The sequence below is a fragment of the Cervus elaphus genome, chromosome 8, assembly GCF_910594005.1.
Source record: "Cervus elaphus chromosome 8, mCerEla1.1, whole genome shotgun sequence".
NCBI lineage: Eukaryota > Metazoa > Chordata > Mammalia > Artiodactyla > Cervidae > Cervus > Cervus elaphus.
Genome location: NC_057822.1, coordinates 3,265,895 through 3,291,467, shown reverse-complemented (window position 1 = coordinate 3,291,467; position 25,573 = coordinate 3,265,895). Strand labels below are relative to the sequence as shown.

The 25,573-nt window shown below is 54.7% G+C and overlaps 1 protein-coding gene across 6 annotated transcripts in view; it reads left to right on the top strand.

The window, feature by feature from the left end:
* The window catches only part of TMCO4 (transmembrane and coiled-coil domains 4), a 91,677-nt gene that overhangs the window by 31,355 nt on the left and 34,749 nt on the right, over positions 1-25,573 (top strand). For 3 of the 6 annotated variants that reach the window (XM_043909016.1, XM_043909017.1, XM_043909022.1), the window contains exons 6-11: positions 4,967-5,064; positions 5,466-5,609; positions 6,613-6,732; positions 11,324-11,488; positions 12,324-12,460; positions 14,947-15,031. In XM_043909016.1, coding sequence (XP_043764951.1) covers positions 4,967-5,064; positions 5,466-5,609; positions 6,613-6,732; positions 11,324-11,488; positions 12,324-12,460; positions 14,947-15,031 — 749 coding nt within the window. Of the gene's footprint in view, positions 1-4,966; positions 5,065-5,465; positions 5,610-6,612; positions 6,733-11,323; positions 11,489-12,323; positions 12,461-14,946; positions 15,032-21,841; positions 22,319-25,573 lie in introns of those variants that run through there. The other 3 variants (XM_043909020.1, XM_043909021.1, XM_043909019.1) reach the window with 3 other exon arrangements.

The window sequence follows — 25,573 nt, the reverse complement described above, 5'->3', positions numbered from 1 at the left end:
GAGCCCTGCGGCCGTCTGAGCCGCCCCTCCTGGTTGGGCGACTTCACTTCTCTCTGCCTGAGTGTCTTCGTCTTTAGCACAGGGATAGTGATCGTATCTCTGTCATAGGGCTGTGTCCAGAGGGTTAAATTAATTCATTCTTATCAAAAGCTTGGAACAGTCCCTGGCACATAGTAAAGAGTGAATGCCAGGCTGGAGGTTGATGCCGAGCCCATCACAATAACGTGGTCCACATCTAACCTTTACTGAGTGCTCTCTAGATGCCGGCACAAGATATCAGCTCATTGGATTTTCGCTGCAGTCCCCTGAGGCTTTGGCAGAGGAAGGAACAGAAGGTCAGAGAGTGACATCACTCGCCCAGGGTGCCCAGGTGATCGGAGACACCGTCCGATTCAGCTTCCTTACCCAGTCTGAACGTCACTCACTGCATCCCCTCCGGGCGAGGCTGGGTACCCCCAGTTTCCTCCTTAGTTCTGAAGAAGCCAGCAAAGATCATTCTTTTATGGGCTTTCTGAGCTTTTACTCGGAATGTATCTCTAGACTCCCCAGAGATAAGCACCCCCTCTCTGTTGACTGGAGAAAGTAATTAAAAAAAAAAAGAAAAGGGTGGACTTCCCTGGTGGTACGTTGGATAAGAATCCACCTGCCAATGTAGGGGTCACGGGTTCTGTCCTCGGTGTGGGAAGATTCCATGTGCTGCGGAGCGGCTCCTGTGTGCGTCACTCAGCCCGTGTGCCTCACTGAGCCCCCTCCAGGGCCCGAGAGCCGCAAGTACCGCGCAGCTACTGAAGCCAGTGCCCCTAGAAGCTCTCACCTGGGGTCTGCAGCAAGGGAAGCCGCTGCAGTGAGAAGCTGCGCCCCGCATCTGGAGAGTAGCCCCCCCCTCTCCGAAACTAGAGAAAGCCCGCTCGCAGCAATGAAGACCCAGCACGGTCATAAAGAAATAATTCTGGAAAAAAACGAGAAGGGTGACGATAAGGACAGAAAAGGGGAAGGAACCCCCTCTCACGGGAGATAAGCTGGCCGTGAGGGAAATTTCTCTGTGGAGCCGTGAGATGAGCAGTGTGGTTGTCTGCTCCTCACAAGGTAGCTGTGACTTCAGCCTGGGATTTAGCCCCAATCTGCGTTTTTGGCTTCAGCTTCTGACAGCTCAGTTGGTAAAGAATCCACCGGCAATGCAGGAGACCTGGGTTCGATCCCTGGGTTGGGAAGATCCCCTGGAGAAGGGAAAGGCCACCCACTCCAGTATTCTGGCCTGGAGAATTCCATGAACTGTATAGTCCATGGGGTTGCAAAGAGTCGAACACAACTGAGCAACTTTCGCTTCTGTCTTTGGGAGGCTGGCCTGAACTCCAGCTCAAGGTCACTTCTGGCATCCCAGGTCGTGAGTGTGGCCAGGGGCTCTGTGATGGCACAGATGGCCATGGCGCCTCACCAGCAGGCAAAGTCAGGAATAGGAACAAGGCTTCGTTTGGATTTAATGTCATGCTCTGAATTCTCACTTCCCAGCATGGGAGCCTCGTAGATGTGACTCACAGCCAGTATCTCCTCTTGTTTAAATTCAGTCAGGCAGGCACCTCCCTGGGATTTGTTCTAATATCCCGGAAGTTTCATTCTTGATGGTGAGTGGCCTGAACTCTGGCTAAATATTTTATTTAGCCAAAATGTATGTGCCCTCTGGTTTTCATAGACATGGATGATGAGCGGGGGAATAGATCACTGCAGTGAGATGTTCACCTCCAAATCTTTCTTTCCGAGGAGCATCTTCTGAGCCCCATCCGGGTGCCAGTCCTAGAGCCAGCCACTGAGGGTGGAGTGCAGGAAAGGTTTGATCTGTGTCCTGAAGGTTCACCCTGTGATTCTCAAACTTGAGATAACCAGAGAGCTTGTTGCAAGTAGTTTCCTCACCCAGGAAGTAGTGCTTTTAACAACTCCCCACTGGGGATCTGAGGTGGTTGATCCAGAGCCTACCCTTTGAAAATCAATGGTCTAGAATTCCAGACTAATACAGTACAGAGGGTTAGGACAGTTTGGAGTAGGAGCAGTTAGGCAACCTTGAGGCTCAGGGCAGGCTTCCTGGAGGAGACGACTCTGGGACGGTGAGTAATGTGTTTATCCAGACAAAGAAAGGTGAGAAGGTCCTTGGCGGCCAAGGGGCAGCAGGAGCGCAGGACTGAGGCTTAGGAGGTGTGCCTGCAGGCAGTTTAGTGTTTCTGTAGGGTAAAGTGAACTGATGAACCCTGAGGCTGTGAGGAGGGCAGGGGCAGGTCACAGGGGGCCTGAGTGTCCTGCTGGAGAGGTGACCCCATCCTCAAGGCAGAGGAGGAGCTAGGAGGGAGGGAGAAACTGGGACAGACGGTCACGGTTATATTATCCTCCTGCTTGACGTTGGTCACCTTCTGGGGCTATCATCATTTCCAGTCCCGAAGTGAGAAAACTGAAGCTCAGAAAAATCGGGTGAGCTGGTGAGCTCCTGGCAGAGCAGGGCTGAAACCTTTCTGCCCCCAGTTTGCAGAGTGTTTCCCAGGCAGCAATTGTTGAACCAGATACTGCTGGTCGGTCTGCAGAGCCAGCTGCTCGTGGCCCTTGCGTGTTCCTCTTGTATGTTCTCCCAGCAGCTGGAATTCCTCCTCAGGCCTTGAACTCTGCTGTAAGCAACTCATTTCCAGCCTTCCCATTTGCCCCAGATGGTGCCAGCAGTTCAGGGCCAAAGTATATCTCCAGCCTATGTTGAGGAAAGTATCGTAACCGTGGAAAGAACGATGAGAGCAATAAACACACTGAATCACTACAGCTTACCAGTTACCGTGTGTGGACTCTCTCCTTTAGCCCCCCCAATACCCCTAGGAATTCAGGGCTATTATTATCCCCTCTTCATGAATGAGGAAACTCAGACAGGATGAGTTATTTGTACCTAATCCCGAGGTTAGTAAGTGGCTCTGTCCATCAGGATAGGCTAGGTTTTGCTGCAATAACAAATGACCTCCGTGTGTCAATGGCTTACAGCAAGAAAAAGGTGCATTTCTTTCAGGTCAGCTGTGGCTTTAGTCCACACTGACCTGGTCCCAGGATGACAGAGTGATCTTGGTCAACAGTGTTGCTGGTCTCGGGGCAGAGCAGAAGGGGACTTAGCAGGAAGTGGCACAGATCCCTTCCCCCTACTGGCTGAAGCGGGTCATGGGGCCACTCAGCCCAGCAGGGCAGAGAAGGATCATTTTTCCTTAGGGGGGACCAGCGCAGGGCTTCACCAAACATCTGGAGAGCAGTGATGGCCCACCGCAGCAGCGGGAGGCTCCAAGCCTAGTGTGCAGGGTCTGAAACCTGACTGCAGAACCCAGGCCCTTCATCACCATCGTGTGATGATCGATGCGTGTGGTTCAGCCTCTTCCCGAACATCTGAGGGCATGCGTTTCAGTCATGGAGAACTGGTTTCCGCTCAGTAGTGAAGCAACCGAGAAGAGCTGGGCTGTACCCCCAGGAGGAGCTTAGGGGACAGTTGAGGTGAGCGGGCCGATAACCAAAACGCACAGCAGGTCTCTGAATGCCCATCTCAAACCCCACTTCTCGCTAACTGGAGGATGAACTGTGTTGCTATTACACGTGGTTCAAGAGGCATGAGGTGGGAAGGAAACAGTTCTGATTGAGGACCGCGTGAGCCTGTTTGCCAACACACAGAAGTATCCGCCCGCTGTCCACGCTCCATAAAAGTCTATCGATCGAAGGCATGAATTAAATTAAATGTAGTCCACACTGTCTTGGTTCTGGGTCCCAGGATGACAGAGTGATCTTGGTCAACAGTGTTGCTGGTCTCAGGACAGAGCAGGAGGAGACTTAGCAGGAGGCTTAAATTCCTCAGTGAATTTAAAAATCGTTACAAACCAACAGCTTCAGGCGGGAGACATTCTTATCCCCCTTTTGTAGAAAGGGCGGACTGAACTTTGGGAGCTGGAGCTTCGTGGGAGCAGCCTCCGTTCGGGTCCTCACATGCAGGGCCAGCTGTCAGGCTGTTTGCCAGACATTCCCTCAGCTGATCCCACTGCCGCTCAGAAGCCGGGGACGCTTATCCCCTAGCTCGTCTGTGATACGCGGACAAGAAAGAGGAAAACTGCTTCTGGGATAAGATAAGCCATTCGAAGTGCAAAGCACAGTGGCAGTCATGTTAAAAGTCCTCAGTAAATATTAACCCTTCTTTCATTATCACCGTCATCTACCATCGCTCCAGCACTGAGCTGTTGTCCAAACTCCAGGTTCAGTTCAGAGTTCACCCTGGTAATCTCTGCACCCACCCCCCACTCCCGACTCCCGTCCTGCTCCCTATTGCCCCAAAGCACCGCGGGCCCAACATCAGACAGGAAAGTGGGCCTTCGAGGTGGGAAGGATTCTCAGGAGTCACCTGACCCCAGTTTCCATCACTGCTTCCCTTTTGCTACGCTTTGTCGCATTCAAATTTCAAGTCCAGATGGTTCTAGCTGTTGCCCCAAAGCCAAGGTCTTCAGCACAGACATTTCTCTAACCCATGTCTGAAAGGGTTATTCTCAAGGGAAATTGCTTTCCAAACATCACAGAGGGAGATAGGCGCAGATGGCAGAGTGTCGGGTGGGGAAGGGAAGAGTGAGGTGATGGAGTCTGTAACTATCTGGTACTCGTCCCGAGTCCATCTGTGTAAAGATACCTTTGTGCTTCTTTTGCTGTCATTGTTATTACTTCTTTGTCTTTTCATTATTCAAATTGCAACCCTGTTAGGACGGATCGACTCGGTAAGTAGCATATCCCACATACTGGGTTTTTAGAACCTTTTCAGCTTTTTAAGACCGTCGATGATGGATGGGCCTGGGGTAACCTTGGTACCTCGCTCTGCATGATAGAGCCCGCGGCACGGATGTTAGTTTGGGGGGTTGAGGAGGAGGGGTGGCGTCAATGTTGCCCAGGCACGATTGGCCCTAGAGAGCAACCTCTTGTCCCGCAGGACGGCCGAGGCATCCCGGAAGAAGAAGGAGAACAGGAGGAAGTGGAAGCGCTACCTGCTGATAGGCCTGGCGACCGTGGGAGGCGGGACGGTGATTGGTAAGATGGGCTGGTGACACGTGGCCGGGCCGGGCGAGGGTAGGAACGGGCTCGAGGGCGCACAGTCACGATGGACTGCTTGCTCTCTTGCATGTTAAAAGTCCTTTGTTCTCTCCCACTTGCTCTGGGGAGAAACGCAGACTGCTTGCCGCAGCTCACGCGCTCCTGTGTGGTCTGGGTCCCCCGCACACCACTGCCTCCCAGCCGCCTGCTCGAGCCATCCTGTGCTTCGGCGGCACCGCTAGGCCTTCCCCCGCATCCCTTCGCTTGGTGTCCACTACAGGGGGATCAGCTGGGGGGGCTGCCTCCCCGCCGCTTGCAGAGGCAGTGTGTTCACGTGTATGTCGGGAGGCCATGCGTTCACGCCCCCACGTCCCCCGTACGGGCGGCTGTCCTTGCAGGCGTCACTGGGGGCCTGGCCGCTCCTCTCGTCGCAGCTGGGGCCGCCACCGTCATCGGCAGCGCCGGGGCCGCGGCTCTGGGCTCAGCAGCCGGCATCGCCATCATGACCTCGCTGTTCGGCGCAGCTGGAGCCGGCCTGACAGGTAAGGCTCCAGAGGAACGGCGGCTGTGAGGGGTCTGCGGCCCGGGTGGCCCAGCCCCGTAAGGGACACGCCCAGATTCTCACCAGGGGGACTCCCTGGGAGACGGAGGAGGAGGAGGATGTGGCTTTCCTCTTCTCTGAGTTCCAGAACTTGCGTCAGGCTTCTGCACAGGTCAGGGGAAAGGCCGAGGTTGGGAAACTGCCCCCAGCATAGACTCTGTAGGGAGGGTCGTCCGGGACCTCTTGTTGCCATCCAGGAAGTTTCCAGGCGGGCTGCCTCAGAGGTGCTGGACCTTCCCCGTGTAAGAGACACATGGCTACTTTTCATCCACCAGCATCACCTGGGCGGGGGCAGGGAGGGAGTCTTTCCAAGTCACATATGTCAGCAGGCCCCTCATCACACAGTTTCCTGTTCCTCTCCCCAGGTGGCCTGTAGCTTCCCACATTAAGAATCTTGGTTATGGGAACTTCCCTGGTGGTCCAGTGGTTAAGAACTTTGCCTTCCAATGCAGGGGGTAAGGGTTTGATGCCTGGTCCAGGAGCAAAGATCCCATGTGCCTTGTGGCCAAAAACACCTTAATAAAACAGAAGCAGTATGGTAACAAGTTCAATAAAGACTTTAAAGATGGTCCACATTTTTAAAAATCTCAAAATAAAAAATCTTGGTCAGCTCACACCACTATTACGAAGATGGGTGCACTCCACTCCTGAAGTCCACGGGCAGGAAAAAGATATAGTACCCACTGAATCAGGACAGAGCAGTTGTTTATAAACTTGGGCTCTGGGTTTCAACCTCAGCTCTGCCACTCGGGGGCTCACCAGCCTTTGGAAGCCTCTTACTCTCATCTGTAATTAGGGACAATCATGGCACCGTTAATGAGTTCAAAAATGAGACGGTTGTTGAGGAGCAGAGTGTGAGTGTGTGAGTACACGGAGCCACGCTGACCAGCATTCCCCAGGGTCCCCAGTCACCCCCATCCTCATTTTTGTACCTGGGTCTTTAGGATACAAGATGAAGAAGCGTGTTGGGGCCATTGAGGAGTTCGCGTTTCTGCCCCTGACGGAAGGCAGGCAGCTGCACATCACCATCGCCATCACGGGATGGCTGGCATCAGGAAAATACCGTGAGGACCGGGGGCAGAGAAGGATGCGGAGCGGGCGGGTGCTGGCTGAGCTGGGTCTGCTGCTGTGGGCCAGTGTGTGTCTCTTGGCGGGGGGGAGGGTAGGAGAGTCCCATTTTTCAGAGGAGAAGACTGAGGCTCAGAGCGGTGAGATAGCTTCATCCCATAGTCTTCCCATCCATCCATCATGTTTGTCTACCCACCCATCCACATCCATCTGTCCATCTACCCATCCATCCATCTACCCATCTGTCATCCATCCATCCGTTCGTCTATCCATCCATCCATCCATCATCCATATATCCATCCATCCATCCATCTATCTACCCACCCATCGACATCCATCATCCATCTCTCCATCCACCCATCCATCAATCCGTCTATCCATCCATCCATCCATCATCCGTCATCCATCCATCATCCGTCTATCCATCTATCCATCCATCCACGCACACATTCACCCATCGGGCCATCCTTTCAGCAGCTTCACAGAGCACACTCTGCCAGACGCTGAGGAGGCCCTAGGAGTTCAGTGGTGAGCAGCACAGTCATGGCCTCTGCTCCCAGGGAACGTGTGGTCCAAGGCAGGAGACAGATGACTGAGCAGAGAATTATTGTGCGTGGCACAATAGGGGAGCACAGAGTGTTCTGGGGAGGGAGGGGAAAGTCACTAGAGGTAACTTTTTAGGCTAGGGACCAGCTGGGAATTAGCCAGGTAAAGAAAGAAAGCAATGAATACCAAGTGAAAGGGCAGCGTGCCGAGAGGCCTGGTGGTGTAAAAGAAGCACAGGATGGCTGGAGCAGGGGGCTGGAAGACAGGAGTTTGGGTGGGGCCAAATCACGCAGGAGCATGTGAGCTGTGGCCGGGAGTTTGGACTTCTCCTCAGAACAAATGGAGGTTAGCAGGGAACTTTTAGCACGTAAGTGAGAAATCAGTGTATCTTGGCTGTGTGACTTCAGGCCATTTACTTAACCTGTCTGTGCCTTGCCTGTTTCATTTGCGAGGCAAAGCAGATTATCCTTGCCTTTGAGGGTACTCACAAAGATCAAACAAGGTAACCTGTAGGAGGTTTTTAGTGACATTCCACAAGCATTACTTAGTTCCCTTTGCTGCTGTAATCTGAACATGTGTGATTTGGGGGACTTCCAGCCTGGGTGGCCCTGAGGAGTAAGAGTCCAGGGTCTGCTTCCTGCTGGCTCACTGTCACAGGTGCTCACGTGAGGCTCGACAAACAGGTCGTCATCCAGGAAGCGAGCAGGGTGGGCCCAGGTGGTTGGAGCATCCCAACCAGATACACTCAGAGCCTGGTGGGTTCCCAGGGGGGAAGCCACAGTTCTTCTGAATGACATAGCAGGAAGCAGGCGAGAAAATGCCCAGGCTCTGTTGAAAGGCTTTCCTGGGCCCCAGAGTCTCACTGGTGAGGCTCACCCCGGCCAGTCCTTGCACGGCAGCCTCTGGCGTTGGCAGCACCAGCGCCCTGAGTCAGGCGTTTCACCCACTCGCCAGGAGCCTGATGTGCATTACCTCCCGTGACCCTCTGAGGCAGAGCTTTTCTCTCCCTGATCTGGATGAAGAGGAAACCTAGAGGGGTCACATGGCAGGCAGGTGGCACCCAGGATTCCACCCCGGGCCTCCCGACCCAGGGTTCACGGGCTCCTCTTCGTTTGTTTCATGGTCCTGTCTGTGCTACGGAAAGACCACGATAGGAAGGAAGGACGAAGAGTCTAAGTGAAGGAATTTGCAGCTCTGACCAGTAGGAAAAGCAAATCTTTTATGGTTGTTTTACCCCTGGCTGAGTTGGCTCCAGGTCAAAGTCAAGTTCATCTGGGGCGGGTGGGGAGGAGGAGATTGTCTTCAGTGCTGTCCTGTAGCAGCCTCGTGCAGTATGCAACCCGGCAGAGGAGGCGGTTATAAGAAATGCAGCCGAACTAGACGAAGTTCTGGAGGGAAATACCACCTGCCTCCTTGATGCCAGGAAGGAAGTTTCATATCCTCACAGGCTTGCTTCTGCCTGTGATGGGAACAAACGGGGTTTCCTGGGTCTGCCCCTTTGTTAAACAGGATTGTGTGTAATCATGGTAATGGCCTAGTAGCTCGCCGCTGAGCCAGGCATTCTGCACACATTGACTCACATAGGCCCTCATGTCGAGCCACAAAGATGGGCATCATTAGCACCCCCATTTTACAGATGAGGAAACTGAGGCTGATAAGGGCTGCCCAGAGTGGCCTTGCTAGTCCAGGACTAAGGCGTGGCTCACCCGCTTTCTGTCTGGCTCTGTGGCCCAGGTTCTTGGCCACAGGGTGAGAGAATGCAGGAGAGCGCTTTATGGTTTACATAATGCTTTCACACAGCCTATCATGTGATCCCCATGACCCTCGTTTGTCAGATGCCCGCTTTCCATTCTGACACCTGCAGAACCCGAGGCTCAGAAGGGCAGTGTGCCCTGCTGCAAGCCTTGGGACCAGCAAGCTGCCCAGCTGGGTCCAAAGCCTGGGCCAGCATCACAGCCCACCACGCACACACATGCACACACACACACACACACGTGCACATATTTACACACTTGTGCACACATGTGTGTGCGCACACGTGCGTACACATGTGTGTACATGTGTGCGCGCAAATACATGCCTGCACGCGTGACACACTTGCACACCTACATGTACACACCATTATGTAATACATGTACACACATGCGTGCATGCATACATGTATATATATGCGCAGACACATACATGCACACATACACGTGCAAATATTTGCACACGTGTACACATATGTGCATGCACGTACGTTTGCATATGTGTGTACATGTGTGCACAGATACATGTCCACACACATGTACACACTTACATGCCTACATGTGCACACCATTATGTAACACATGTACACACATGCATACATGTATATACACACGCAGGCACATACATGTGCGCGCACACAATCTGCCCGCATCCTCTCCCAGGGCTGGCCGCCTTCTCCTCCGTAACTAGAGACTAATCCCTGAGCTGCTGCAGAGCTCTGCCTGGGTCCCTGCAGAGAGGGGGGGCAGCCCCGCAGGGGTCTCTGTCAGCAGAGCCCCCCCAGGTAGGGACGAGGGCTTTGGGTCGGGCAGGTCGAGGCGCCTGGCTGAGCTGGAACCCGGAGGCAGTGGGAAGCTGCCTCCTCCCTTCTTTCATTCATCCTGCTTTCATGAAACTTTGCGAATTGAGTGCTTGGCAGACGGGCTTCGGGAGAGACAGACACCAGATGAGGCAAAAATAAATGGATAATCGTAGGCCATGATGAGAACTCAGTGCAGGAAAGCGCAGGGTGTGTGAGACCCATCAGAGGGCCAGAGGGGATTCCCTGGAGATAAGGCAAGCGAACTGGAAGCTCATAGAAAAATCAGGATGGAAGGTCACTTGGGCCACAGGCAGAGACGCACAGGGCTCCTCCGTGCTCCCACGGCCCACAAACCAGTGACTCCGTGAGGTTTGCGCAGTCCTCTCCCTCCCTGGGCTGAGGGCTTATCTGGGTGGCTCAGTCTCCTGCATTGTAAAAGAATATAAAATTATCCCCTGTAATTGTGGGGCTCCATTTCCCAAGCTACGTCGAGGATTAAATCAGAGAGTTCCATGAGAAAACCCTCAGTGCAGAGCTGCCCAGCACTTGGTATATGCTCACTGCACGTTCCCTACAGTGATCAGGGTCTGTGTCCTCAGGGTCAGGCTCCAGGCCTGGCATAGTCTAGGTCCCCGGTTACTGTCTGTGTAGGAATGAAACAGAACAAAGGGATGGAGTCAAAAGCTTGTGTTTCCAAAGGGTAACATGATGAACAGTGAGGCTGTGAGGAAGGCAAGGGCCAGGTCACGGGGGCCCTGAGTGTCCTGCTGGAGGGGGCCGCTACCCTCAAGGCCGACAGAGGACCAGGAGGGGGCAGGGATGCCCGAGTCATGGTTATCTCCTGCTTGGCGCTGGGCACGTGGTGCTCTCATCACCCTCCCATTTCCAGTCCCTCGGTGAGAAAATTCAGGCTCAGAAAAGCCGGGGGAGCCAGGGAGCTCATGGCAGAGCTGGCCTCAAAGCCCTCTGCCCGCAGTTTGCAGAGCGTTCCCCAGGTGGTGTGAACGCGAGGCAGCTGGTTCAGGGAGCGAGCCCGTGTGGCCCGTGTGGCCCTCTTGTAGGCCCTCAGCCCCTTGATGCCAGAGTTACTGCAGAGAGCGAGGCAAGAGCCCTTTACATGCATCATCATTGGAATACTTAATTCTTATAGCTACTCAGTGAAAGGAGATAAGTAGTGATCTCCCCACTGGACTGCTCCGCAGATCGAGGCTCAGCCGGGAATGGGGGCCCCCCGGTGCTCAAGGTCACCAAGGACCTTGCTGAGGAACGCAGGAACTGGGTCTCACCCCAGCCCGCCCGCTCACAGGGCAGCCCCGTGCTCCATCCGGGAGCACACCTGCTCTGCTGTCAGCTGCTGCCCGTGGGCAGGGGTGGTCCTCCCGTCTCCACCACAAGGGTGAGTGGGCCTCTGCCCCTGCCTGTCAGGGAAAGTGGGGGCCCCCTCCAGCCCAGACAGGAGAGACCCCACCTGCCCGTGCTCTCCCCAGGCACCTTCAGCGCTCCCTGGGCTGCCCTGGCCCGCAGCCGCGAGCAGTACTGCCTGGCCTGGGAAGCCAAGTACCTGATGGAGCTCGGCAACGCCCTGGAGACCATCCTCAGCGGCCTTGCCAACATGGTGGCCCAGGAGGCCCTGAAGTACACGGTGTTGTCTGGTGAGCCTCCCCTCTCCCCCGCCAGCGGCATGCCCACCACTCCCAAGCCCCATGCTGGTTCTGTGCCCTTGCCTGCCTGAGGCCCCCAGGGAGTCAGGCACTGTGCCAGCCCCTCGGTGACCCTGTCTGTGACATGGTCATTGTGGTCTTCATAGGGAGGAAGTAGGTAAACAGCCAATCACAGTATCTCCTGGTGTATCAGTTAGTAGCGGCCGTGTAACAAGCCACCCCATAACCCAGTGACCTAAAATAGCCGTCCTTCATCACAGCGGCTCAGGAGTGCTGCGGCTTCCTGTGGCTGATCCTTGCTGGGCCTGCTCATGCATCTGTGTGTCAGCTGGCCACCCACCGATGTGGCTTTGTCTGGGGCGACCAGGGTGACCGGGCTCTGCCCCATTCGTCTCTCCTCCCCTCCTGGGGTCGCAGGCTGGCCCACACCCCCAGGAGAAGTGCACCAAAGGCCTCTCAGGCCTCTCGTCCAGCAGCGTCTCGTTGGCCAAAGCAAGTCACGTGATGTGGTGTGGACGGGCGGGGGCGGGGTTATGGACAAAGTGGGAGGGATTCAGGGTGGCGTGACCGGACTGGGGCCATCTCTGGAATCTCACCCGTGGCAGATGTTTGAACCTAAGAGATCTAGTCCACGTGTCAGAAATGCGTGAGCTTCCGTTTTTTTCTGTGCTATTGAGCCGTTTGATAGCACTTGGCAAACATACAGATCCCAAGTTAGAGACTGCAGGCGTTCGCTCGGGCATCCAGTAGCCAGCCAGTCACTTCCCCAGAAGGACCCCCCACCCTCACCCCGACTGCCTTCATCACCAGTACCCCTGCTCCCCAGGCATCGTGGCCGCCCTGACCTGGCCCGCCTCCCTCCTCAGTGTCGCCAACGTCATTGACAACCCCTGGGGCGTGTGCCTCCATCGATCGGCGGAGGTCGGCAAGCACCTGGCCCACATTCTGCTCTCCCGGCAGCAGGTACCCGGGACTGGCTGGAGTGGAGGTGGGAGGGAGCGGGGGAGCTGACTGGTGGGCGGATGTCATCCCTAAGATGAGCCCACGTGGGGATAGCTGGGTGGCTTTAAAGGGTCTGCACTGCTCCTCCAGCTCAAGTCACAAAAGTGTCCTAGGAGGACTGCCCTGGCTTAAGACTCTGCGCTTCCACTGCAGGGGGCCCAGGTTCCATCCCTGGTTGGGCAGTGAAGGTCCCGAATCATGTATGGTGTGTCCGCCCCCTGCAAAAGTGTATCATGGGACGGGCCAGTAAGAATTACAGGCTGTGCCTCTAACAAGTAACCAGGTGAGGACTGAGTGTCAGAGGCCTCTGCAGGTGAGGTCAGGGTCAGCTCTTCCTTCGAGGATGTCTACGGAGCTACCCTCTGAGCATGTCTCCGGTGGTCCAGATACCACGTAAAACCATCAGGGTTCCATCCACATTCCAGACAGTCAGAGGCAGGAAGGTACAAGTGAAAGGCCAGGAAGATCCCACGTGCTTCGGGGAAGCTAAGCCCGTCGCATCCCTTGGCCAGGACTCAGTCCTGAGGCCAGCCCTGGCTACAGGGAAGTTGGGGAAACTTAGTTTTTGGGCTGGGTAGCTATGGGGGGAAGGGGGCGAGAAAAACTTAGGAGTTTTGCTACCAAGGGTGAAGGGAAAGTGGCTCTTGGGCAGTGACTGGCAGCCTTGACTGCAGAGGCTGGAATATGATTCAGTGGAGAGACTTCGGTGGAAGTAAATGGAGATGGGGCAGCAAGGATTGGATGCACGTATTTGCCCAAAAACAAGGGAAAGGCGTAGAGTGCTGAGGCCAGCTGGTCCAATGAAACTCACTTGCTCCTGCTGTCTACTTCCATGTATGTAGAACCTGTAGTCAGACCCCTCTCCTGACCTTCTTATCCAGGTCTCCCTTTCTACAAGTTCTTTAGTCAGAAAATTCCTCTGTGCATCTAACTTGGAGCCCCCTGTTTTCTTCTTTACGTGTTTTTTTGTTATTTGGCTGCCTCGGGTCTTCATTGCATCCTGTGGGCTCCTTCATCATGGCACGCAGACTCAGCAGTCGCGTTGCGCAGGCTTCGTTGCTCTGAGACATGTGGGATCTTAGTTCTCCAACCAGGGATCAAAGCTATGCTCGCTGCATTGGAAAGGATGCTTAACCCCTGGACCACCAGGGGACCCCATGGACCATAACCCACCAGGCTCCTCTGTCCATGGAATTTCCCAGGCAAGAGTACTGGAGTGGGTTGCCATTCCCTTCCTCCAGGGGATCTTCCCGACCCAGGGTTCAAACCCGGGTCTCCCGCACTGCAGGCAGACTCTTTACCATCTGAGCCACCAGGGAAGCCTTACCAGGGGAATCCCTTTTGACGTTTTTTTATTATTATTATTATTGTGGTAAAAGTCACATAATATGAAACATACCACTTTAACCACATGTAACTCTACAGTTCAGAGGCACCCAGCACTTTCACGCTGTTGTGTAACTCTCACCATCATCCAGCTCCTGATTTTTTCACCTTCCTAGACTGAAACTCTGACCCCATGAAACACTAAGTCCCGCCCCCCTCCCCTCCGCCCCCCACCCCGGCCCCTGGATCTCTGACTCCATGAATCTGACTCTCCCAGGCACCTTGTATAAGCAGACTCAAAGAGCACTTGTCTGCACCTACCGTATGTTGGAATGCATTCTTCAGTTCAGTTCAGTTCAGTTGCTCAGTCATGTCCGACTCTTTTCGACCCCATGAACCACAGCACGCCAGGCCTCAGCTCTTTGCATCAGGTGGCGAAAGTATGGGAGCTTCAGCTTCAATATCAGTCCTTCCAGTGAACACCCAGAACTGATCTCCTTTAGGATGGACTGGTTGGATCTCCTTGCTGTCCAAGGGATTCTCAATGCATTGTTAAGGTTAACTTAATGTATGTCCTACAAACAGACTGTACTTCTGCCCCACCCCAACCCCAGTGCTATAAGTAGGTTCTCATTAGCCTTCCATTCTACACATAGCAGTCTCCTGTCTCCTCTCCCAGTTTAAGGCCAACATTTCATACCCCGCTTTCCTATCCAGGAACAGAACCGTTTTCTCCCCCTGCCACGCCACCCTTTGCTGCCTTCTCCATCACATCTAGGGGTACCTCCCGCCCCCTCTCCCAGCTCCAGAAGGGCCCCCCTTCACTGCGGTCGTTTGCTGCATGCAGGTAGACGGGGAAGGAGAGACTGGGTGATGGTTTGAGATAAAGGGGAATGAATCCAGTGAAACACTGCCTGTCAGCCTTGGAGGAAGCCGGTTCGCAAGCAGGGGCCCTCCTGCGTAAACGCCTCTCCTGGTGGAGACATCCGAGGCCGGGGTCAGGAACGGCACAGCCATGATGCATGAAGTGCAAGGCCGCTGCTGACAAGTGTGCGAGGGCCGCCGTCGTCAGGGCTGCTTTTCTGGAACCGCTGTGCACACCCATGTCCCTTCTCCCCCAGGGCCGGCGGCCTGTCACCCTGATCGGCTTCAGCCTGGGAGCCAGAGTCATCTACTTCTGTCTGCAGGAGATGGCTCAGGAGAAAGGTAAGGCTGGCTTGTTACAGGTGAAAACCCTCCCTGAGTCCGTCCCCCAGGCTGGAGGTTCCACATCGGGGACCTGAAGTCTTGTGACTGTGTTCCCAGATCTTAGTTAAAAGCTTAAAATAGTTTGAAAAAGAAAACATGGTTACTTGGAAAATTGTTTATTTCTTCCATATGTAAACTAGAGTGAATGTGAGATAGTCCTACAGGACTGGCCTTAGTTTTCTGATGTGTGTTGTTGTTTTTTGTTTTTTTACTTATTTATTGATTTTGGCCGTGCTGGGTCTTCATTACTGCATGCGGGCTTTCTCTTTGCGGTTTCTTTGAAGTGCATGGGCTTCTCACTGTGGCGGCTTCTCTTGTTGCAGAGCACGGGCTCTAGAACAGACTTAGTAGCTGTGGAGACGGGCTTAGTTGCCCTGAGGCATGTGGGATCTTCCCAGAACAGGAATCAAACCTGTGTCCTCTGTGTTGGCAGGCAGATCGTTGACCCCTGGACCGCCTGGGAAATCCTGATGTGGGTTCTACAGTGGGGGAGGAGGGGGTGGGAGGACCGTTCCCTCCAAAGGCTTGGGGGAGCCTCACCTCCTCCAGTGCTGGCCGTACCCCGGCCTGTAGCTGTAGATGCGACGTTGCACCCAGGCCTCGTCTTCGTCACCTTCTCCTTTTTGTCTTCTCTCCTCCCCGAAGGACAGTCTCAGTGACTTTAGGGCTACCCGCTCAAATCCAGGATGACCTCGTCTCAGGTGCACGCACGTGCGTGCTCAGTCGTGCCTGACTCTTTGCAACCCCATGGACTGTAGCCCACCAGGCTCCTCTGTCCATGGAATTCTCCAGGCAAGAATACTGGAGTGGGTTGCTGTTTCCTCCTCCGGGGGGTTTTCTTGACCCAGGGATTGAACCCACATCTCCTGCGTCTCCTGCACTGGCAGGCAGAGTCTTTGCCACTGAGCCACCTGGTCCCAATTACCTGTGTGTGATGTCATTACTTCTGCAAAGACACTTTGTCCAAGTCAGGTCCCACGCACAGGTTCTGAGCGCATAACTCGGTGGGGGGGAGCACCTTTCCACCCACCACGGACACCTGTGGGAGCATGGCATGCCGTTCAGTGACGTGCTTTCAACGTGCCGGCAGTGGAAAGCTTGGATGCCCCTGCCCCAGCCCCGGGTGGGTGAGGCCTCCAGGACTGAACGCTGGTTTGAAACAGATCTGTCAGCCGGGGCTGCCCTGGGGACCCCATGGACTCTAGCCCGCCAGGCCCCTCTGTCCATGGGAAGTATACTGGAGTGGCCTGAGAATTCCCTTCTCCAGGGGCTTCTTCCTGACCCGAGGATGGAACTTGGGTCTCCCGCATTGCAGGCAGATTCTTTACCCTTTCAGCCACCGGGGAAGCTCAGATCAGCAGGGTGGAGCAGTGCGTTCCGTCCACAGTGGACGGGGAGAGGAGCAAACATTTGCCAAATGGTGACTTGGACTCTGACTCTGGGGTTAGGAGGGCGTGGGCTTTGCAGGCCTGAGACCTGGGTCCGGGTCCTGCCTCTGCCCAGCTGGGGAACCTGGGTTGGGTAAGGATGCAGCCTCGCTAGTCCATCTCTCCATTTGTAACGGGAGGTTCATGTCACCTCTGGGCAGTGGCAAAGGGCAGAGAGCATGGCAGTTTGGCTGCCGGCCCAGTGCTGGCTCCTGATCCTGTCCTAGCCTTCAGGCTGAGATGTCTCTGCCAGTGCAGAGGGGCCGTGCACCCACCCCTGCTCTCTGCAGTTGCTGCCCGCCCCCCCGGGAGGTTGTCATCCTCTGTGCCATCATCATCTTGCTCCTTTCCTGGTCATCCATCCCCCAACCCATGCAGCAGACCATCCGCCGGGCTCCTCAGTACCTGGATGTACTCAGTACTCCTCAGTACTGAGCAGCTCAGTACTCAGCAGTTGTTGAGTCGCTCAGTCGTGTCTGACTCTTTGCGCCCCCGTGGACTGCCACACACCAGGCTCCTCTGTGCTCTGCTGTTTCCTGGAGTTTGCCCAAATCCATGTCCATTGAGCCTGTGATGCTACCTAACAATCTCATCCTCTGCTGCCCCCTTCCCCTCCTGCCCTTGATCTTTCCCAGCATCAGGGTCTTTTCCAGTGAGTCAACTCTTTGCATCAGGTGATCAAAGAACAAGGCCACCTGGATGACGTGTTCTTATTAACAGGATCGATTCTCAATTCAGAGGAGAAAGGCATACCTTTGGCTCCAGTGAGCATCAATACTTGTTAGCTTCAGAACATTAATATAAGCCAACTCTTCAATTCCCCTGCTGGACAAATTGGATTCATTTCCATTGACCATTTGTCTGAGGCCATTAGAAGTGAGATCAACCATCAGCTGCCTCTGGCAAGTGAGGCTGGAAACTGGGGGAAGGAAGATGTTCTGCCTCTCCGCCTTTGCAGGGCTGGTTCCCAAAGCATCTTCCTTCCGGCCTGTTTCCTGGTCACTGCTTCCTCCCCTGTATCTTCACTGCTGACCAATAAGAACTGAAGCTTTGGTATCAGGCAGACCTGGATATGGGTCCCAGGTTTGTCACTGATAAGCTGTGGGACCTCGGGAAAATCACTTAACCTCTCTGAGCCTCAGGTTCCTCATCTGATGTAGGGTTTGGTACACTCACTTTGGAGGCTCTTCGAGAGATTAAAATGAGACCATGAATGAAAGTACCTTCCACAGGTTCAGTTTAGTTCAGTTGCTCAGTCATGTCCGACTCTTTGCAACCCCATGCATGGACTACAGCATGCCAGGCTTCCCTGTCCATCACCAACTCCCAGAGTTTACTCAAAACTCATGTGCATCAAGTCAGTGATGCCATCAAGCCATCTCATCCTCTGTCGTCCCCTTCTCCTCCCATCTTCAATCTTTCCCACCATCACGGTGTTTTCAAATGAGTCAGTTCTTCACATCAGGTGGCCAAAGTATTGGAGTTTCAGCTTCAGCATGAGTCCTTCCAATGAATATTCAGGACTGATTTCCTTTAGGATGGACTGGTTGGGTCTCCTTGCAGTCCAAGGGACTCTCAAGAGTCTTCTCCAACACCACAGTTCAAAAGCATCAATTCTTCGGTGCTCAGCTTTCTTTATAGTCCTATTCTTACATCCACACATGACTACTGGAAAAACCATAGCTTTGACTAGATGGACCTTTGTTGTCCACAGTTTAGGTTCCATTAGTAAACACCTGTTCCTCTAAACTTTAACATGAGGGCCTACTACACATGGGGAACGATGGTGAGTGTTGAGTAGGTAGAAAGTGAAAGTGAAAGTCACTCAGTCGTGTCCAACTCTTTGCGACCCCATGGACTATACAGTCCATGGAATTCTCCAGGCCAGAATACTGGAGTGGGTAGCCTTTCCCTTCTCCAGGGGATCTTCCCTACCCAGGGATGGAACCCAGGTCTCCTGCACTGCAGGGGGATTCTTTACCAGCTGAGCCACCAGGAAAGCCCACGGTGCTTGTCATTTTACATCTACTTTCTGGCACACACATTAGACCCCGAACTCGAGGTGGACAAGGTCTGCCTATGTCCCACCGTATCCCTGGCACCCAGCACGCTCTGAGAGCTCAGGGAAGGGGGGGATCTTGACGTTGGGCAAGGGAATCAGCGTGGGCTGATGTACTCAAGAGCCGGGTGCAGACTCTGGTGCACTAGCCACAAAGGGTCTCAGTCTCCCAGCAACCCCTGGGGGATGGTTATTCGCCTGCTCCAGGGATGAGAAAACGGAATGAGGCTGCACAAAGGAGCCACTCAGGTCCTGAGAGCCGGAGCCGGGGTCTGAGCCCAGGGCGTCGGGCTTCAGGGCCCTCAGTCCTGACACTGCTGTACTTTGCAGAGGAGAGTTTGGTTGGGAGTCCTCCAGAGACCCCGGGGGGAAGGGCATTCCAGCGGGCCAGGCGGCAGGACAAAGGAAGGGCTCTCGGGGTGTCTGGGGACGTTGAGTCTGGTGTTCTTGCAGCCTGTGAGGGGGGACTGAGCTGGAAGGCGGGTCATGGTTAGGACAGGAGCCGGGCACAGGCTGAGGCGTTTGAACTGACCGCTTAGACGCTCGGCCTCTGAATTGTGAGGCGAGTGAAGAGCTGAGCAGGTCCTACAGAGGAGACACTGCAGGGGGTGTCAGCCCCGGACAGCCTGGGGTTCACACCCACACACACCCATGCACACATTCCCATGTACTCACACATGTTAACACACACACATAGAGCAGCAACTCGGCCAGCCCCAAGGACCTCTGCCGCCCGCATTGTCCTCTGTGTCCAGGGCAGATTTTAAATGTGGAAGGAACTAGGATGGGAAACTTCCCAAATAACAAGAAATTTGACCGAATCTGAATAGAAGCCCGGTGGTCAAAAGCGCAGCTGGTTTTGTCCCCACCCGATCACCTCCTAAAGGAAAATCTTGAAGCCAGAAGTCTCTGAGCGAGACTCGTCTCCATCAGCCTGGTGGTTTTCCCTCCTTAGTAACATCCCATCCCACCGTGTCTGGACAGGAGGCAACAGAGCACCCCGGCCGCCCTTTGCCTCGCCCTTGGTCAAGACTCTCCGAGAACGGGCCTGCCCATGGTGGCCGAGGCTGATTCCAGACGTGGGCGGCAGCTGCGCTCCCGTGTGGGAGGTGGGAGACGCTGGGGTAGGGGGGGAGGCCATGCCCTTTGACCCCGTCCGCCCTGCCGGCCCCTCAGTGCCTCCAGGCAGACGGCGAGCCCCTGATACCAGGCCTCAGAGTCCTGTGTGTCCCCAGTTTCTCTCTTCCTTTTCAGAGAGCAGGAAGGGGACTCCTGATGGTTCATAGAAATGGGAAGTTGGGAACAACACATGCCCGCCTGCAGAGGGGAGCTGAGGGACCCTGAACCCAGAGGGCTGGTTGCTGCCGCACAGCCTCCCTGGGGGCCTGGACCCACGGCCAGCAGGACCATGAAGCAACATGAATGAAAACATGACCACACACTCACAAAAATAGGCTCCCGTGCCTGCATGTCGAGCGGGGCCCTCATCTTCCTCTTTCCCCTTTCCTCCCCACGTTCTCTCTCCAGCCTTCCAGCGAGCCTCTGGTCTCCAGGGCTTTACCACTTAGCACCCAGTCGTGGGTTTGATCCCTGGGTCGGGAAGATCCCCTAGAGAAGGGAAAAGGCTGCCCACTCCAGTATTCTGGCCTGGAGAATTCCATGGGCTATACAGTCCCTGGGGTCGCAGAGCGACCCTCACTTTCACCCAGTCCCCACCCGTCAAAGACGGGAGGCAGACAGCGCTGGAAGGACCGCACAGGTGCAGGCCTCTGGGCTCAGTTCCCCACCAAGAGACCCCAGCTCAGCTGCTGCAAGTATGCAGGCTCCGGAGTCTGGGCATCCCCTTTGAACCCTACACCCACTACGAGGCAAGTCTCACCTTTCTGAACTCGAGGGGACTCAGGCCACACCGTGAATAATAATAGTATTGTCGTCAAGGCTATAAGCGTTAAATGCAGTAGTGCACACAAATGCTTTATATGAGAGCCTGCTGATTCTTATTGAGCATTTATATTATGCTGAGGTCTGTCTTAAGCTTTATAAGAGGGAGCTGGCTTGAAATTCCCGTGGTTAGGACTATACACTTTCACTCAGGTCCGAGCCCCAGTCAGAAACTAAGAGCCCACAAGCTGCACAGTGAGGCCAAAAAAAGAAAAAAGGCGAGGTGGGGCTGGCTCAGAGGATTAGAACACCACACACACGGGTGACCTTAACCGTGGCCCAAGTTGAGAAAAATCGGCCTCCCCTCAGAGCGGGGACCCCAGGTTCTGTTCCTTTCTGTTCCTGCAACCGCCTTCCTTCCATTTCCTTGACACCCCTCCCAAGCGCTGGCCTGTGTTACTGGTGGGCACCTTCAAGTCTGCAGCTGACTGTGGTCATGAATGAATTATTCACCCTTTGCCCGGAGCTGCTGTTTCACGTCTAATTCATTCCAGCTTGGCTGTCTGGTTTCAGGCAGCCCCACTCATTTAACACCCAATTAATCTTTACACAGAGAAGACCCTCTCCTAATTGCAGGAAAGCTGTCATTATCTGAGTTGGGGGAATGTAAAAAGGGAATTACTCTAATGCAATTGAATGTACTAATTGTTTTCCGGATTCCCTTGAGACCAAGTAATGAGCTGTAGCAATAAATCCAGAGTCACCCTGAGCACAGCATCCTTCAGCCAGCCTCCCCCAGCCCTCTGCTCCCACCCAGCCACGGCCCATCCCTTTCCCCCCTCCCCCAGGAAAAGCTGCCTGTGGCATTAACCATCTCTCAGCTTCGTTTCCTTTCTGAGTGATGTTGCAGACAGCAGGGGGTGACTGCTTAGGGGATATGCAGCCATTCCCAAGGCACCCCTCACCTGGCCCTGCCCCTCCCTCAAGTTCAGTGTGGGCAGCTGCCTTTCAAATAGGTGTCTGGACCGCGAACCCCTTGAGGGCAGGGATTGTGTGTGAGCAGCCTCTGTGCCTCGTGTACCTGGGATGAAGCCAACAGAGTGCACGCTCTGTAAGTGAAGCGTCTAACATAGCATTCACGTTATATCAGTGAGGACAGGTGAGGTCATGCTGCAGTGACAAGCACCCCCGCATCCTTAGAGGTGTCGCCCAGCAGAGGTTCATTTCTCACTTGTGCGTCCTGTCCACTGTGGGTAGGCTGGGGCTCTGATCTTTATGGTCACCCAGCCGTCCAGGCCACTGGAAGCTCCCTCAGTAGGAGGTCGAGATTGTGGTGAATTACACACGAGCTCTTCAGTTTCACCTGGAACTAACACATGACTTTCACTCTTGTTTCGTCAGCTAGAGCAAGGCAAATGGACGTTTCTAACATCCAGGAAAGGCCAGTGAGTATTTCCACCATGGGTTCCAGCCGGGAAGACCTTACTTGGATTCTGGCCTCTAATTAATTCTCAGTTGAAACATTGGTTTCTGTATCTCCAAAATAGGGACTTTGCTCTCTTCCCATACCCTGCCTCATAGCTTGCAGGATAGAAGAACCCCTTGATGGGAAGGCAGGGTGTGGCAGGCCCTGAGGATGTTGGGATGAGAGCACTAATGATCGATAGTACCCAGGAGCTCAGCCACGGGACCCCCACACAGACAGAAGCAGGGATGACCTCCAGAAGGTTACCCACCAGAGGACCAGAGATGAGGCCAGTATAGAGCTGTGTCCAGTCCAGCAGGGAGCGGGCTCCAGGCAGACAAAACTCTGAGCTGTGGTGATGGGGACTGGCTCCAGCCCAGGGCCCAGAGAGCCAGACCTGACCTGATAAAAATACCTTGGAGACGTAGTGTGTGCCTGTGTGCCCACTCGCTAGGTTGTGTCCAATTCCTTGCGACGCCATGGGCTGTAGCCCACCAGGCTCCTCTGTCCCAGGGGCTTCCCAGGCAGGAATACTAGAGTGGGTTACCATTTCTTCTCCAGGAGGTCTTCCTGATTCAGGGATTGAACCTGAGTCTCCTGCAGCTCCTGCATTGGCAGGCAGGTTCTTTACCACTGAGCCACCTGGGAAGCCTTGACAGCAGAGTAAGTGAGTGAGTGAGTGAGTGAGTGAAAGTTGCTCTGTGGTGTCCGACTCTTTGCAACCCCTGAACTGTACAGTCCACAGAATTCTCTAGGCCAGAATACTGGAGTGGGTAGGCATTCCCTTCTCCAGGGGATCTTCCCAGCCCAGGGATCGAACCCAGGTCTCCCGCATTGCAGGCAGATTCTTTACTGTCTGTGCTACCAGGGAAGACGCAGGACTGCCCACAGATGGGAATGGCTGTCAGAGCAGTGGTGGCCACGATGGCTGCCGCTCATGAAGGCCCAGGTCTCTGCCTCGTTCTTGCTCGGGGATTTATGTACATCCTCTGCAACCCTCACAGCAGTCCCACGCGATAAGCAATCCCGCTTCCTCTTTTCAGGTGAGAACAGTGAGATTTAGACAAAGGTAGAGTGCTGTGGCCTGAAACTAAGATTTCAGTAACTTTCCCTGACTCCAGAGCTCCTATTTATATTATTCTGGGCCGCTTCCAGTTGGATTTGTTGTTCGTTTGTTTCTGCTGGTGGTTCTTGTTTTACGTTCACTTATTTGCTTGGGGCTGCGCTGGGCCTTCGTTGCTGAGCGCGGGCTTCCTAGGCTGCAGTGAGCAGGGGCTGCTCTCCGTGGGGCTGTGGCGGCTTCTCCTGGAGGAGCATGGACTCTAGGTGCGAGGGCTCCGTAGTTGAGGCACACGGGCTTCATTTCTCCATGACCTGTGGGGTCTTCCTGGACCAGGACTGAACCCGTGTCCCCTCACTGGCAGGCAGGTTCTTCGCCACTGGGCCCCCAGAGAAGTCCCTGCTCTGCTGTCCGTCACCGCGGATGGGACGAACGTCTGTGCCGATGCTTGATGTTGTCAGTTTTGTTAACTCGGATCCTTGCAACCTCCTCACGGGGCAGGCATCTGACTCACCATATTCTATAGACAGTGGACAAGGACTCCGAGACTCAGAGAGTTAGCGGGGTCCCCAGAGTCGGAGCTGGGAGGTGGCAGGGCTGAGGCTGATGCCCAGCGCCTGGCCCTGGCCCTCGGTCTGGGTCCCTCTCCTGCAGCCGCCTCCTGCTTCCTCCCTCCCCCTCACCCTGCACTCAGGGCTCTGGGTCAGGCCCTGTCTGTGTTGCTCACCTCCGTACCACCAGCTCCTGGCATGGGACTTGGCACATATGAGGCACCCAGCACCTGTCCGCGGTTGATTACCTGTCAGGTGATACGGGACGTGAAGCCCGTGTTTCATGTTCTCCATGACTGCCGCCTGCAGAGAACGGTGCCAAGGCCTTTGGGTGGTGGAAGGCTGGAGCTACATCAGTACATGGACCCCACCGACCCCAAGACCTCAGCCAGCGGGTCACCCAAGGCTCCTAGTAACCCAGGCCACTCCACTCCTGGACCTCCCGGCAGGCGTGGTCAGCCAGCACAAGCTCGGCGTGTGCAGGATCCGCCCGCTCAGAAACAAGACAGAACTTGCGTCTGCCAAACTTCGGGCAGGAGAGGAACGTAGCCAGAATTCCCAGGTGAATGGTCCATCTGCCCGCCGACAGGAGGAATTTGCTTTGGAAGTGACTAATCCTCTGACCAAGGGTATTTCTGGCCCCAGCAGGTGGCCAGGGGGGTGGAGTGTGGGGCCTGATGCCAAGAAGGGCCACCAGCCAAGCACGAGAGACCCTGGGCCCCAGATCCAGTGGACTGTTCCTATGCATTCACTTTCAAAGGCCTCAAAAAAGTGGAAAGAGAGCTCAATTCAGACTGACTCATGGAAGTGGAGCCGGGAAGTGGCCACGTGAACGGAGAAATCGTTCTGCTTCAGCTGTTTATGCACCGATGCTTCTCTTCATTCTCCAAAGATGTGAAGGGAATTCATTAGCAACCCTGCACATTGTCTCTGGCCAGCGGCCCTGTCCACACCATTGGCAAGACGTCCCGGGATACGCTGGCTCACCTGTTTGTATTTTTACTCTGCCAATAAGAGCCCGCAGGGCCTGCCGCCCTCTGGACACCCGAGCCCATCCATGATGTCAGCCCTGGCTCCCCTTCCATCCTGCATCTGTAAGTTGGCTCCATCCCATTGCTTCTCCTCGAGACTTCAAGATACATGAGACCATGACCTGAGTGCAAAGCCAGGGCCTGTGCATCACTGTCCAGGTGCCCTTAGGCGAAACCACTCTACCTCTAAGCTTCAGGCTGAGGAGTTAAATGGGACTCGGAGGCCTCCTGGGCTTGCTCGGGGCTTAAACACAAGCGTTTAGTGAGCCTGCTCTGTACCTAAGTCTCCCCTGGTGGCTCAGACAGTTACGAATCCACCTGCAATGTAGAGATCCTGGTTCGATCCCTAGGTCGGGAAGATCCCCTGGAGAAGGGAAAGGCTACCCACTCCAGTATTCTGGCCTGGAGAATTCCATGAACAGAGGAGCCTGGCGGGCAACAGTCTACCGGGTTACAGAGAGTCAGAAACAGCTGAGCGGCTTTCACACCCTCTGTACTGGGCACCCTGCTAGGTGCTGTGCATGTTTTCTGTCCTTTATTTATTTTTTTTTTAAGACTTTTTTTTTTTTTAATTTTTAAAGTCTTTACTGAGTTTGTTACAATATCGCTTCTGTGTTGTGTTTTGGATTTTTGGCCACAAGATTGTGGAATCTTAGCTCCCTGACCAGATATCGAACCCACAGCCTCTACATTGGAAGGCAGAGTCTTAACCACTGGGTTGCCAGGGAAGTCCTGTGAGTGCTCCCTTAATGTGCAAACGGACCTAAGATGCAGGTAGAGATCCTTCTCTTTTGCCAGTGAAGAGGCTGGGGGCAGGGACTGCATCCATTTCATTCTCCCGTGTGTCCCCAGCGCCTGGCAGGGGGCTTGGCACAGAGGAGAGGACACTAACGTGCACGTGGGGGGCCCGGGACCCGGTCTGCTGGCTCAGCTGCCTTTTAGGATGGCGGACATGACCACACGGCGCTTCTTGTTACTGTCCAGTCGCTCAGTCGTGTCCGACTCTTTACAACCCCATGGACTGCA